The following is a 14,885-nucleotide window of genomic DNA, read 5'->3' on the forward strand; positions in this document are numbered from 1 at the left end:
AATTGATCCGATCCACCTCTCCCGGATTGATCTGCCACTTTGCCGATCCTGCTCTCCCTGCAGATTGCCAAACGAAGTCGAGGTTTCCCGCAGATCTCCTTTGGCGCTTTCCCGATCTGTCTCTCCCGGACGGATCTACAACTCCGCCGATCTGCACCGTTTACAGACCGCCAAACGAAGTTCATGCTATTCACAGATCCCCTTGGCGCTACCCCGAGCGAAAAATCCACGCTAATTCAAAATCGCTTAGAGTATTTTAATTGGCGCGACTTTCCCGGTAAAATCCCGCGCTAATCGGGCTTTTTGGCACTCTGGCGCAGTTTATTCCTCAAAATCCGTGCTAATTCCTCTTCTGGCGCGACTGTTAGCGCAAAATCTGCGCCAATCCGTGCAAAATCCACGCCAAAATTTTCAAGTCCGAGCCAGGTGTTCTGCAGTCCACCTGCTCAATCGAGCACAGAGCTCTCGTGTACACACAGCCACAAAGGCACTTCAAGCCACACAGGCTATTCCAGCCACACAGGCAAGCTAGCTACTACAGGCACTTCAGCCTCACAGGTGACAAAAGATCCGGCTCACTCAATCTGAGCTCTGATACCAAGATAAAATGTGAACAGAATTGAAAAGAAAGAGATGTAGCTCTCAGGTGTGGCCTGCACCTGGAGACTACACTCATCAAACTTGAGAGATCTCGTCCACTCTATTCATTAATCAATCAAAGATTACATCAATAAATATAATACTAGGAAATAGGAAGTTGCACCCAAACCCCATAACTATAGGAACTAATCCTAAACTAGGGAGAATGTTACAACAATGTAACCATTTTCTCCATTAATAACAAAATAATATTAATTATTCTCAACTTCGAAGTAAAAAGACAATATGTGGATAATTACGTTTTTGACCTAATGATATTTTTTGCAAAAAAATTTACTATCGTATAATCTCTCAATTTTCCATTAAATGCAATATATGTCCCCGCAAATTTTCACAAAACTTAATAAATATGTTTGTTCACGCAACATAACTTAGTCTAAAAAGTGTAATTTAATATATATATATATATATATATATATATATATATATATAGATATAGATATATATATATATTTAAGAATGATCTACACGGAGAGAAATTATTTTTTATTATTTTTCGAAGTTGGTGAAGTAATATTTCAATTGAATTTTGGAGACACGTGTTCACATAAGATTTTTTTTAACTCTTTAAATAAATTGAAAAACCAAGAGTGCCCTTTTGAAGAGGACTGGTAAACAAAGATATTGATTTTTTTTTTAAATTTTTTTCATTGTGTATATTTTATGTTATTGATCTTTTATTCATCCCCTTTGAAATTGTCCAAAAATATTTCAAGTGTTATGTTTAAAAGAAATTAGATGAAAAATATCACATGAATTTGAAAGTGTCAAATCCATATGCCATTGGATAGAGGATTCCTTCGAGAATCCAATGTGACCGACTCCACTACTTAAGGACAATTTCTGCCCTAAATCTGATATGTTGCATAATGGGGTTGCAGAGAAATCTACAGAAGAGGTATTGAAATTATAATTTTTAGGACTTGAAGAGCTCAATTGGTCACTTTTAATGCTCAATTAAGAACTTAAATTCAAAATTCAAATTGCTCGATCGACCATTAAAGAAACCTTCGACCGAGTGGCATATGTGGTTAACCAGTGGCTTGATCGAGCAATTAAAAAACTAACTCACCCGCAGCCTTACCAAATTTTTATTAATGGTGTTAATGGTGAATTAGACGGCTCAAGGGCTCGATCGAGCCATAAATATCAATAGAGACATAAATCTTGATCAATTCGTTAACTCGGGTTAGAAAACGACTCGATTGAGAGTTTGTTTAAATGCTCAATCAAGTTATTTTTAAGTGCCTCAATAGCTCGATCGAGCGATTAAAAATTGCTTAACTAAGTGCTTAAAATTGCTCAAACAAGCATCCATTTTTCAGCAAAATATTCTGTCATTTTGCCAAAAAGTGTAACCCAGCTCCATGCTTTGACCCAAGAGAGCAATTTGTTGTTGCGGTGGAACATCAGTGTTAATCCTTGCAATCAGATCATTAGTCCATATACTTTAAGTGTTAATATGGGTAATTAAGTGTAACCAACTAAATATTGTACCGCAAAACCTTTGTAACAAGAATAGGTGGTGCAGAAACTATTGATAGCATTGAGTAGCAAAGTGCGCTAGAAAGGACAATTATGTAGGGAAACCGTATATGGGTAAACTATGTGGAGACGAAAATTCTTGTGGACGTGTGGGAATCTGTTTTGTTAGTTTTCGAACGCGGTTCTTTTGTACATGGTGGAAGCTTTCATTTCTGCAACACGTTCTGATAGATACTAATTGCAAATCCTTTTTCAGCCTCTTCATTGTTTTGCAACTAGTAATTATTAAACAATGCCTCATAAATAATACCATTAAGAATTTGAATAATCTCCTCATAATTTAATCATGAAGCATTAAGGTCAGGAACAAACGGAAAGAGTAAAGGTCTTATGTTATATAAGAAAAGAAACTTGTCATTGCAACACAAATTTATCGTTAATCTTTCCAATAAAACGTTAATCCATATATGTTGAACATTAGTATGGGTAATTAAGGGTAATCAACTATATTGTGGTTAAGGCGTAGATTTGAGGTAATTTCATATTTAAATGGAATTAACTACCACATATGTTCAATGAAGAGTCTAGTCCTTAGACTATAGAAACATAAAATGCATTGACGTGGTTGGATTATGGAATAGAATTGATTGTTTCATGCAAAGGAAGAGTATTTATCTTCCACACCTTCACACACATTTCGCCTCGGCACAATTATTTCGGACACTTCCATCATGCACAACAATTATTCTACACATGCATAAACTCTTTTTAATATGATGCATGAAAAAATAGACACAATAAAACTGGTAGAACTAAAAATAGAAACTCTAGTTAATTAAAAACTACAAAGAGTCAATTTTCACAGTTTTTGACACACATAAATTGTCACATAATCTTAATCAATCTCTAGTGATGTGGATTAATGTCTATTTAAAAATTAATTAAGCTTCACAAAAGCTTCACTATCAGCAGTCTAGTACAAGAGATGTGACAGTGCAAGTGGTATTTAATCAACATGTAATCATGATATTGTTCAAGTGCTTAATAGTATTTACTATGATGCATTGTCTAATGATTACTAGTTGTAAATAAATAAAAAAGGTGTTGAGCCAGTGTTTACAAATTAATTAAGGCTTAGTCTTATTATTAATAAAATCTCCATTGTTATTAAATGTAAGACTTTTTGAAAACTATTTGACGAATCAAGGCACATTCACGACACTGTTTGAGTGCTTAGTAACATTTACTCTAACACATTGTGTAATGATTATTAGTTGTAAAAATATCAAGAACATTATATCCATCCATATTATAAAACAATCTTTTGGGTATTTACTCAGCGAATTGACATGTAATGAGGGCATCATTTGAGTGCCTAATAACATTTACTAGTTGTAAACAAATCAAGAAGGTGCAGAGGGCCCCATAACCAATATCCACTATAGTAGATTAAAAGGATGTGGAAAACCTCTCTGCACACTTCTTCTTTCTGCACGCTACGTTGTTCCATGGAAACATTTTGGCAAAATGTTACACGGACTCAATCAAGCTCTCATGACATTGATTAGCGAATATTAAAAAATTAATTAAGACTTAATGCTATGACCAACAGAATCTTCCCTGCCGGTAGATGTAAGTATTTTGGACATTTATTTGGAAAATCAAAGTGTAATCAAGACGTCATTCAAGTGATTAATAAGATATTAAAAAATTAATTCAAGCTTAATCTTATGGTTAATAAAAGCTTCCCTCCCATTAAACATAAGTCTTTTTTACATTTATTTGGTGAATTGATGCACAATCAGGACATCCTTCAAGTGCTTAATAGCGTTTACTCTAATGCATTGTGTAATGATTACTAGTTGTAAGAAAATCAAGGTCATATCCATCCATACTATAAAATAGTATTTTTGACATTTATTTGGTGAAAAAGTGCATTATCAGGACATCGTTTGAGTGATTAATATCATTTACTAGTTGTAAACAAATAAAGGTGTATATGGCTCCACAACTAATATTTGTCGTAGTATATTGTAAGGATGTACAAAAGAGGGATATGTCTATGAGAACCTTTATTCCCTCACTTCCACATTTCTGCACATGTTCCCCCTCTACACATATCAACCTCCCATAATGCAGATTAGCGGATATTAAAAAAATAATTAAGCCTTAACCCTATGCTTAATAGACATATTTTCATATATTAATGGAAAGTAGTATCGAAATCATAAACATTCGTACCATAGTAATGGCGAAAGGATCATATATTTAGGGCTTAAGCGAATGAAAGTCTATGGAATTTTTCTAATGGTTTTTTTCTTCACATTGTAGAGCAATCAAAGCATTTAGTTGGTTGGGTATTTTTACAACTAATGATTGGGTATTTTTACAACTACAACCATACAAACAAATGTTCGTCAAGCAAGCCAAGAAGGATAATAAATTATCACCCAAGTTTTATGGCCCTTACAAGATATTGCAAAGGATTGGTACTATGGCATACAAATTGGAGTTTTCTACATCTTCGCGAGTACACCCATTTTTCCATGTTTCATGCTTAAAGAAGGTTATAGGCGATGATCTCCCAATTCAAACTATATTGCTAGAACTTGACGAGGAAGGAAAATTTATATTGGAACCTGAAGCAACAACGGCGACAAGAATCCGACAGCTACAAAATCAATCAATTTCAAAGTATCTCATTAAATGGAAGAACTTACCTGTTGAAGATTCGACATGGGAGCATGAGTGTTTCATACAAAAGCATCCAAAACTACTCAAGCGTTGAGGACAACACCTTTTTAAGGAGAGGGGCATGTTAGGTCCCTATAATACTAGTATAACTGCCACATTGTTATTATTGTGCAACGTAGAACACCCATATTATTATTGTTGTGCCCCATAGAAATCCACTATTGTTATTGTAGAGCCCTTACATTATTATTTTTGTGTAGGCCCTAATTATATTTTGACCCTTTAGACTCCTATATATACCAAGTAGGTCTTGTCATTTGAAACATCCAAGAATTGTTCATTTATGTGATGTAGAGGAGGTTTACCCCTTGAAGTGGATCAAAATATTGTATTTGATCTATATTCTTCTTCTAATTTTGTGTTATTTTCATATAAAAACATAACAATATTTAACAATAATGGTTTGTGTGGTAATTCCTTCAATAAGGATTATTTGAGAATGTTAAATGCTTTTATTTACAATATTAGTATTGATTATTATGTGGATATTTTGAAGTTTAATGGCCTTATCTTTTACTTGATAAGGTTCTCTATAAACTATTTTTCAACCTTTTTTGATAGATTAAAAGGAGTTTTCTTATGCATATTGTTGTCACCAAGTTAATTCAAATGTTAATTCAATGATTTGTATGAAATAAATCCATGCCCTTTATATTTAATGCTATAAAAAAATGAACTTATGAAATGCAAATATTAGACATCGTTAATATTAGATTTCTACCAAATGTATATCTTTGTGAAAAGTACTTGTAAAATCTCTCTTATCTATAAGAGATATAAAAATACCAATACATTTTGACATTTTAAACATAAATATAAAAATACCAACGCATTTTGACATTCTAAGGTTGCTCCTCAATTAAAGAGTGACATATTAATGTTTGTGATAATCTAATATTAATGTTTGTGATAATCTAATCATTATTTTAAAGGCATAAATGAAAAACCTTATATTTTCATTTATATCAACTAATAAAATTTCAAATATTGACTTTCTTACATATTCAAATCTATATTATTTTTTTCACATTTACTTCATACATAATTATCATGTAATTTATGCAATAAAAATAACATTATATTAAAACATAAATCAGTAAACTAATACTTCACAGGATGATTTTATATAATGAATTAACAAATCTTCAACTGAATCTATTACTAACACCTATGAGCATTCACCCACAGTAAATTAAACGGCTGTGCTAGGATTAACGATTATGATTTTATAGATATCCAAAGAAAATTAATAATTTATTTAAATATTCCCACCACATTTATATATCCAACGCACTAAACTACACATTTTATCAGCGAATCTTTGCACTAGAAAACCTTATTATCATAAATAAAACAACTCAAAAAGTTTATGCTCATGTGGGCCACATATTGGGGAATTTATATCTCTAAGTATCTCCTTTTGTTGATCATATCTGTTCACCCAATTAAGTGATGGAGAAATACTTCGCTTTATTCTATGGACCCAACATCCACTTGGACGGCATATTTTCAAGGTCTTTTTTGCTAGCACGAATATACTCCTGCTTTATACTCGACCGCACTTTTGTCCAAGTCTGAAGATGTTAGATAACTATCTTAAAGAACTTGTATTACTTTATCATTAATGTTAATCTTAAAGAACTTGTATTACTTTATCATTAATGTTAATTTTAAAAAATGCCCCTTTCCTAACTTAGGTGTTGATAAAAAATATGTTGAAGGTTATTCCCTATTATTTTTTTCTTTTAGCTCCTTTTATAAAATTATATAGAGAAGTTGAATTTTGGCTTAGTCAAGAGTGAATTGATAACCCTGATAGACACAACAAAAAAAAAGAATTGAACTAATACCTCGTGACAAAAAGCCAATAAATTAAAAAAGCTTCAACCAATTAAACTACCTGTCAGATCTAATTCTTTAAGATATTTTAAATAAATACTTTTTCAATTGATATTATCTCTTTATTATTTTTTATAATAAAAGTTAATTTTTTATTATATATATTCTTTAAAATTTGTTCCCGTAATGTGTTGTTCAATGCAATTTCCTTCAATGATCTGTAACCTCATTTACTTTAATTATTATTTATGTTTTTTCTTGTTGTACCCTCCCGAGATGTGACCCAACTTTACATATTAATTGTTTTTATTTGAAACCCCGTTCACTTTTTAAGTTTTCCATTTTCATCCCAATTCTTATTTTCTTCCCTTTTAATCTTTATTTCTTTTCTAGATTCCCTCGCTGGCTTCCTTTAATTTTAATACGTCCTCTCTGCTTTTTTTTTTTTTTTCTTAAGTTTAATTACTTACATTTATGTTTACTTTATTACGCCGTAAGGCGTTCCCTCTCAGACGAACTCCCCTCCATGCCACCGTGTCTCAACGTGGGCCGTTAAATGGATTGTTAGACGATTAAATCATCTCCAGCCATTAGATCATCCGTGGAGAACATTCTGATCAGTGAAGAGTCGCACGCCCTGAGGTCTGAAGCGACACGGGGAAATTTTATGGCCCTGAGGTCTGAAGCGACACGGGGAAATTTTATGGGTATATCGAAGTGGGTGGCGGTATTCAGACCATTTTTGGTTTGGATTCTCAGATTTTTGGAACCGAATCCCCAGTTCCCAGATTTTTTTATCTGCTTCCTGTTTTATGATTCTGGTTCTCACATTTTTGTATCTCTGTCTTCTCCTCTGATTTGGGTTAGCATGATTTGGGTCAGCAGCGGTTTTTGGTGTGGGAAGAAAACTTCTGAATCTCTGTCTTCTCGTCTGATTTGGGTCAGCATGATTTGGGTCAGCAGCGGTTTTTGGTGTGGGCAGAAAACTTCTGAAGATGAAGATCAAGGGTGGGTGCGGGGTTAACAGTTTTTTGAATTCATGGAAGATACTCTGATTCCTTGTAGCCTCCATTAATCCCGACATAGGTACAGTCGAAAATGGTATTGATTGTAGGAGCAGGGGTGCTGGGATTGACCTACACTTTCATGAAGACTGGATGGCCCTCAGGCCTTATTGTACTGGCACTGGTGGCATGCATTGCCTATTATGGCATGACGCTGTTGGTGTGGTCTAAGAGGGCCCTCAAAAGGCAAGGATTTCAGAAAATATAGCTTTGGAGATCTGGGCTTTGCTGTTTAGGGAAGTACAGGGAAATTTGCATTGCTAAAGTTCCATGTTTGATTCTAATTTAATCGCTCATTACGCTCCTAACTTCCTGTTCTGTGATCTGGACAGTTTGTACTACACTGTGGTTCAAGTGGGCACACCTAATGTAACTTTACTTGTAGCACTTGATATGGGCAGCGATTTGTTCTGGGTGCCTTGTGATTGCCAACAGTGTGCTCCTACTTCTGCACCTAGCTATGGACTTGTATGTATTGCATTTTCAGCTTCTCCCTGTTAAACCTACTGACCTATTACATTAATGTTGAATTTTATTCTTGTGATAAACAATTATGTGAGATTGCACTGGCTGTGAATTCCACTTAGACTATGGTTTCATTCTTCTTATCAGCAATGGGCTATTGTGCCCATCTGTTAGTTTTTTCCATGGGCATGGTGTTGATCAAATATTAAAGGTAGAAAACGGAACCCTTTTGAACATATTTTCGAGAGTAAAAAATTCGGGATGGTTGAAAATTATTTGTGAGTGGCCAGTGCTGATTTTCGAGCCACAGTAAGAACATGGGTGCATAATAAACATGGAGTCATGTTTGATCCCTAAGCTTTGCCATATCCAAGTAAAATTCAATGAGGTTGTTTGATTGTGTTTGGTTGATTTCCCGAGCCACAGAGAGAACATGGGTTCATAATAAGCATAGAGTCATGTTTGATTCATAAGCTTCACCGCTCAAAGTAAAATTCCATATAAGGGTGTCTTGATTGTGTTTTGATGATTTCCTGAGCCAAAGTGAGAACATGGGTGCATAATGGGGTCATGTTTGTTGCCTGAGCTTTGCCATTCCAAAGTAAAAATCTGTGAGGATGTTTACCTGTGTTTTGGTGCTTCACATTCCCAAAATTCCACAACTTTTCCTGTATTAATCAGTAATTTTCTTTAGCCTTCCAAAACCTGTATCTCTAGCTGAAGTGCAAGATACATCTGCAAAGACAAGCAAGAACCGTTGCTTTTGCAGAAGAACAGAGGTCAACAGGGTGCATACTATTGGCACTGCCTTTTAAACTTGATAGGGCAGTTTGGTTGGCTTGATGCTATTTTCTTCAATAGGCCACCAACCAGAGGTTTATGCTGTTTCCAAAGACAAATTGTCAAACCTTTAGCAACCAAGTTCAATTGAAAACATTTTATTGCATAAGAAACAGCTAGGGAAAAGACATATAAGAGCGACTATACATGTTGCTTGATTACAATAAAATTATTTGATTCATCTGATGCTTGAAACTAGATTTTGAAAATCAATTCAAGCTAAGAGATTTCTTTTAAACCATCTCTTCTCGTAGTTGATGACCTAGCTTTAAGGACTTGCAGGTCGTTCCAATAATTAAATCTACTGAAAAGAGATTAATATAATTTACTTGGAGATATAGGTTGATGTGAAGAACTCTAAATACTGTTAAAAATTTTTAGTCACATATTTCTAATACTGATTACAGCATGAATGCCAGATTTAACAAGGAACTAATCCCTAGAAATCCAACTGATAGTAGTCTTACCCAAAACGAATCACAGAGTTTTGTAGGTCAGAGTTTATGCTTTGCCAAATTTTGCCCATTTTTTGCATATTTTTTATCCTAGTTGGCTGACTTCCCAAGTTGCTGACCCTGGACCAATTTTTGCCGATGCTATTTCGCACAAAGTTACTTAAGGAACTGAATTACAGGTTGTCACTTCAAGTTGCACCATCCTTCTAACACCTTAGAATCACAGTTATTTGAAACACCTTATCTATAGTTGGGAAAGAGCATACTAATACCACTAACCTCATATATACTACGGTACTACCACCATTCTCATCAATGTACATTTTCTAAGGCTGAACATTGAAATTGGCAGGCATTAGCATCAGCTTGGCCTTTCAGAACCCTATTTATTATGGCATAGTGACAATGTTTCTTTCATATGCACAACATTCTCTCCACTTACTAAATGCATTTGCATTCTTCCTTGTCAGGCAAAATAACTCCTCTGCAGTGTGAATGAAGCATGTAAAAATGATTCCTAAGTACAAAATAACTTATTATCTTGTGAAGTAGGATAAATGTGCAACAACATGGCCCTCTTGCCGGTGCATTTCAGGCGCGGTTCCGACTCGAATCCAGTGGTCAATCCTTCTTCCACACTGGCAATGTTTCCTATTCACAGATTTTTAACTTCCCTGGGATTTTTAGAGGTCTCCAAATCAGCCTGTATGGTCAAACAATCTGGAAATGTGCTGGATTTATAGGAATCGCGGGGAATTCCCACAAGGGTTTCCCAAAAAGGCCATTTTGTTGCATGCTTAGTCTTCTTCATATCTTGTGCTTCTGTGTGTTTCCTTGATATGGAATTCTTCAGAAAAAGAATTAATCATTTCTATGCCTCAACTTGGAGTGGGATTTAGTTTGTGATTTAATTCTGATTTCAACAGGACATCGATTTGCAGACTTACAGTCCATCAGCCTCTAAGACAAGCAAGCAAGTTACTTGTAATAATACTCTGTGTGATTTACAAAATCAATGCTCCAAATCTAGTGATCAATGCCCATACAACGTTACATATCTCTCAGAAGATACATCCACTGCAGGAACTTTAGTGGAGGATGTTCTTTATCTGACTCCTGGAGATGGATCACAGAATGGAACGGTGGTGAAGGCGCCTATCACATTCGGGTATGATTTATTTTTTGCTGTTGTAAGTGATTTTTTTTTTCTTTATTTTTTTAGAAATAAAGACTAAAATTTTTAGAAATGAGTTTTCTGCCTCTAGATAGCAGTCTGAGACCATACTGAATTTGACTATGACACGTGACCTGAATATTGCTGTGCAGTGTGCACTATCAAGTGCTTTTCCCTTTTTAAGTGCTACAAATGAATGAACACTAATCACTGCATCTTTGCTTGTGCATTTGATAGGTGTGGAAGGGTACAAACAGGCACATTTCTAGAAGCTGCAGCTCCAAATGGCCTACTTGGGCTTGGCATTGAACCTATATCTGTCCCTACCGTTTTACACAAATCAGGCCTTGTATCACAGCATTAAGAATGGATTTATGGTTTCTAATATGGATTGTAACTCTTTTTATTGGATATCATTTAGTGCTATCATTTTCTGATACTGATATTTTTGAGGTTGTAGGTAGAAGCACATAGTTTGTAGGCTAAGGCTTCAGTAAACAGGAAAAATAATTTTAATTAGGTTGTCAGACAGTGGTTATTACAGGGGATTTTCAATTCCCATAGTATTAGTCCTCACTGTTTTTTTTAATAAATAATCTTTTGTTGTAAAGCAGCTTCTGGAAATCTCTAAATATACATGTCTTCAAGTAGGCTTTAAGGCTTCGACTGCTTTGACATATCCTTGGATGGACTATTCAGCCCATCCATATACATGGAAACTACTTGCAGAGGAGAAATAAGCTCTACAAGTGGGGTGCCTTGGCGGAACTCTTTCATGCAGCCTCTCTGATTCTTATTTTGAGGGTTAAGAAGCAATCATCTAGGGTGTAAGCATCAAAGTTGTGATAAAAAGCAGTCACAAATTCAGCCCTAGTAGTCACCCTTTCATTCCATTTGTGTTTCTTCAAATGCAGATCCTTCCAGGTGTGGGGTGGAAAACATATTTACAGTCGAAAATGGTATCGATTGTAGGAGCAGGAGTGCTGGGATTGACCTACACTTTCATGAAGACTGGATGGCTCTCAGGCCTTATTGTACTGGCACTGGTGGCATGCATTGCCTATTATGGCATGACGCTGTTGGTGTGGTCTAAGAGGGCCCTCAAAAGGCAAGGATTTCAGAAAATAGATAGCTTTGGAGATCTGGGCTTTGCTGTTTATGGAAGTACAGGGAAGGAAAGCCATGGTGGATTTTATGGTGGTCCTCTGCATGGCAGGAGTTTGTGTAGGTTATCTCATATTCACAGGGAATACTCTGTCTTACATGTTTACAGGATCCAAACCACAGCCCAATCCCAAATCCCAAGAATCCTTGTTGAATCCTCATGGAGTCTGTTTGTCTACCTCGTTGGATGTTACCAGGAAGGTAGGCTCCATATGGGTCATTTTTCCACTGGAGCTCATCATGAGTGGGATTCGAACCCTTACCCATCTGGCCCCTTTTAGTGTTTTAGCATATACCATTTACATTTCTGCAATGCTAACTGTTGTGGTGCAAGATGTGTTGTCCATATTGAGTACTGTGGGTCCAGATGTTCATGCTTTCACAGGTTTCTCTGCTATTCCTTATGGAGTGGGTGTAGCAATCTATGCATTTGAAGGGGTAAGCATGATTTTGCCCCTGGAATTAGCTATGGAGAAAAAACATAGATTTGGTGGAGTTTTGGCCGTTGCATTTCTCTTCATTGCTCTCATTTATGGGGGTTTCGGAGCATTCGAGTATATTGATTTTGGAAGTGCAACCAGAGATATGGTGACTCTGAACTTGGGGAAAAGCTGGATCACAGATTTTGTTCAGATTGCCTTATGTCTGAACCTTTTCTTCACATTTCCACTGATGATGAATCATGTTTATGAAGTCCTAGAAGGGAGGTTTAGCAGAGGGGAGTTTTCCTTGATGATCAGATCTCTTGCGATTTTCTTGATAACAATAGTCTCAATTCTGGTCCCTTCATTTGCAGATCTTTTTATCTCTGATTGGGAGCAGTATTGGTTGTATTTTAGGGTTTCTATTTCCTGCTCTGTTTCATTTGCATGCTTGTTGGCATGAATTATCTCTGATATGGATCCTTGCTGATGCCTTGCTCATCGTATTCGGCATTGTCTTTGGCATTGGTGGGTCAGTTTCATCTATTACTCAAATCTGTAGCAAATAAACATTCTTGTAAGTGGCTAGGGCGGAGGTTCCAAGCCATGTCAAGAGCATGAAAACCCAATAAGCATGGAGTTATATTTGGGCCTTGAGCTTCACAGGTTCAAACCAAAATTGATGTAAAGATGTAATATTATTATCGACTGCCAAAATCAAAGTGCAGTGCTTGTATTTATCAAATTGCTTGTGTTGATATCAATGAAATCACAGCATTAAGCATGGATTTATGGTTTCTAATATGGATTGTAACTCTTTTTATTGGATATCATTCAGTGCTATCATTTCTGAACTGATATTTTTGAAGTTGCAGGTAGAAGCACATAGTTTGTAGGCTAAGGCTTCATTAAACAGGAAAAATAATTTTAATTAGGTTGTCGGACAGTGGTTACTACAGGAGATTTTCAATTCCCATAGTATTAGCCCTCGCTGTTTTTTTTTTAATAAATAATCTTTTGTTGTAAAGCAACTTCTGGCAATCTCTAAATATACATGTCTTCAAGTAGGCTTTAAGGCTTTGACTGCTTTGACATATCCTTGGATGGACTATTCAGCCCATCCATATACATGGAAACTACTTGCAGAGGAGAAATAATCTCTACAAGTGGGGTGCCTTGGCAGAACTCTTTCATGCGGCCTCTCTGATTCTTATTTTGAGGGTTAAGAAACAATCATCTAGGGTGTAAGCATCAGAGTTGTGATAAAAGGCAGTCACAAATTCAGCCCTAGTAGTCACCCTTTCATTTCATTTGTGTTTCTTCAAATGCAGATCCTTCCAGGTGTGGGGTGGAAAATTGGATTTCCTGATAATCCTTCGTATGATTAAATGAAAGAAACTTGACAATTTTACTATTGAAGCATCTTGATTTAGTCTCTCTTTTGACCCTATCAAACTTGGGATTGGGAACACTCTCAAGATGCCACTAATTGATACGGTTTCTTTCTTTCTTGACTTTATTGTCATGATTCCCGCGATTTACCATTCTCCCATTAATGTTCCCTGCAAAGGGGTTTCAATCATGATCATTTGTATTCACCCCCCCCTTTGGTAGTCTTGGGATTCAACCCCCCTTTTGTAGTCTTGGGGTCTTTGCTGACCTTCACCACTACTCTCGCCTGCCTGTATCCTTCTGTCAATTGCTATAATCATTATACACAGGGCTTGGTTCATTTGTTCCATGGTGTCCCTTGTCGTATTCAAGTGATTCCTTGATAGTGTAATTTATGTCCTCTAATTATCCTCCTATGAGTAACTTAGAATGAAGCCATAGTTGGTATTCATCCCTGTTATGAACCTAAATCGAGATATGTTTTTATTTCAAAAACCATAAGAGACTCACAGTATAAAACTATTACCTGGATACTATTATCTATAATCTGAAGCTAATAGGGTGCTAAAAATAGTAAACAACAGAAAAAACTTGAGAAATAAACTCAACACCAGCAACAACAATGCAGTAATAACAGTAGAAATTCCAGCGATATACAACAATACATTTGATAACTGATTCTAGAGGACTAATTGCAGAATCAAGTCTGCAGTAGTTACTGGCAACAGCAACTGGATACTCAAAATACACAGCACACAAAACTGAAAGCTTCATGAGAACATAGGATGCCAACTCAGGTCAACTCCAAGGGAAGTATGGTCGCTGCTTCAATTTTTTTTTCTTTGTTGACATGCTACCTGCAATAACATGGCTCTGAAAAGCCCTCTACACTAATGCCTAAGAACCCTTTTTATATCTGATTATCCCAAACATTAAGTACTAGTTGAAATATCAACTTTAAATTAATTAAATTGTAAAATGATGTAGAATGATGATTGAATAATGTTACAAATCTAAGTTACAACTCAAATTTCCAAGGCCAAAACCCTCCAGAAGTGCCAAGCTGAGTTCATGACTGCACAGGATGAAAGACTCAGAATAACATTTGAAATTCTTAATAGTATGAAAATAATCAAACTACAAGCATGGAAGAAAAAATTAAAGAGCTAAT

At 35.7% G+C, this 14,885-nt stretch overlaps 1 protein-coding gene and 1 pseudogene across 2 annotated transcripts; both read left to right on the top strand.

The window, feature by feature from the left end:
* Nucleotides 1-7,292: 7,292 nt before the first annotated feature.
* On the top strand, nt 7,293-11,446 carry LOC149146684 (aspartyl protease family protein 1-like). 2 transcript variants are annotated; one of them, XM_089448194.1, is made up of 3 exons: nt 7,293-8,270; nt 10,504-10,730; nt 10,974-11,446. In XM_089448194.1, exons 1-3 carry the CDS (start codon nt 8,073-8,075, stop codon nt 11,098-11,100), a joined length of 552 nt encoding a protein of 183 aa, XP_089304320.1. In that variant the 5' UTR covers nt 7,293-8,072; the 3' UTR covers nt 11,101-11,446. The 2 variants fall into 2 exon arrangements, with proteins under 2 accessions (XP_089304320.1, XP_089304319.1); XM_089448193.1 differs by having other exon boundaries at nt 7,302-8,270; nt 10,489-10,730; nt 10,974-11,436.
* A 694-nt stretch (nt 11,447-12,140) lies between these two features.
* Nucleotides 12,141-12,785, top strand: LOC149146685 (amino acid transporter AVT3C pseudogene; annotated as a pseudogene).
* The last annotated feature ends 2,100 nt before the right edge of the window (nt 12,786-14,885 follow it).

Source organism: Pinus tabuliformis, chromosome X (assembly GCF_031772625.1).
Source record: "Pinus tabuliformis cultivar Carrire ecotype Pingquan chromosome X, CPIR1, whole genome shotgun sequence".
Taxonomy (NCBI): Eukaryota; Viridiplantae; Streptophyta; class Pinopsida; order Pinales; family Pinaceae; genus Pinus; species Pinus tabuliformis.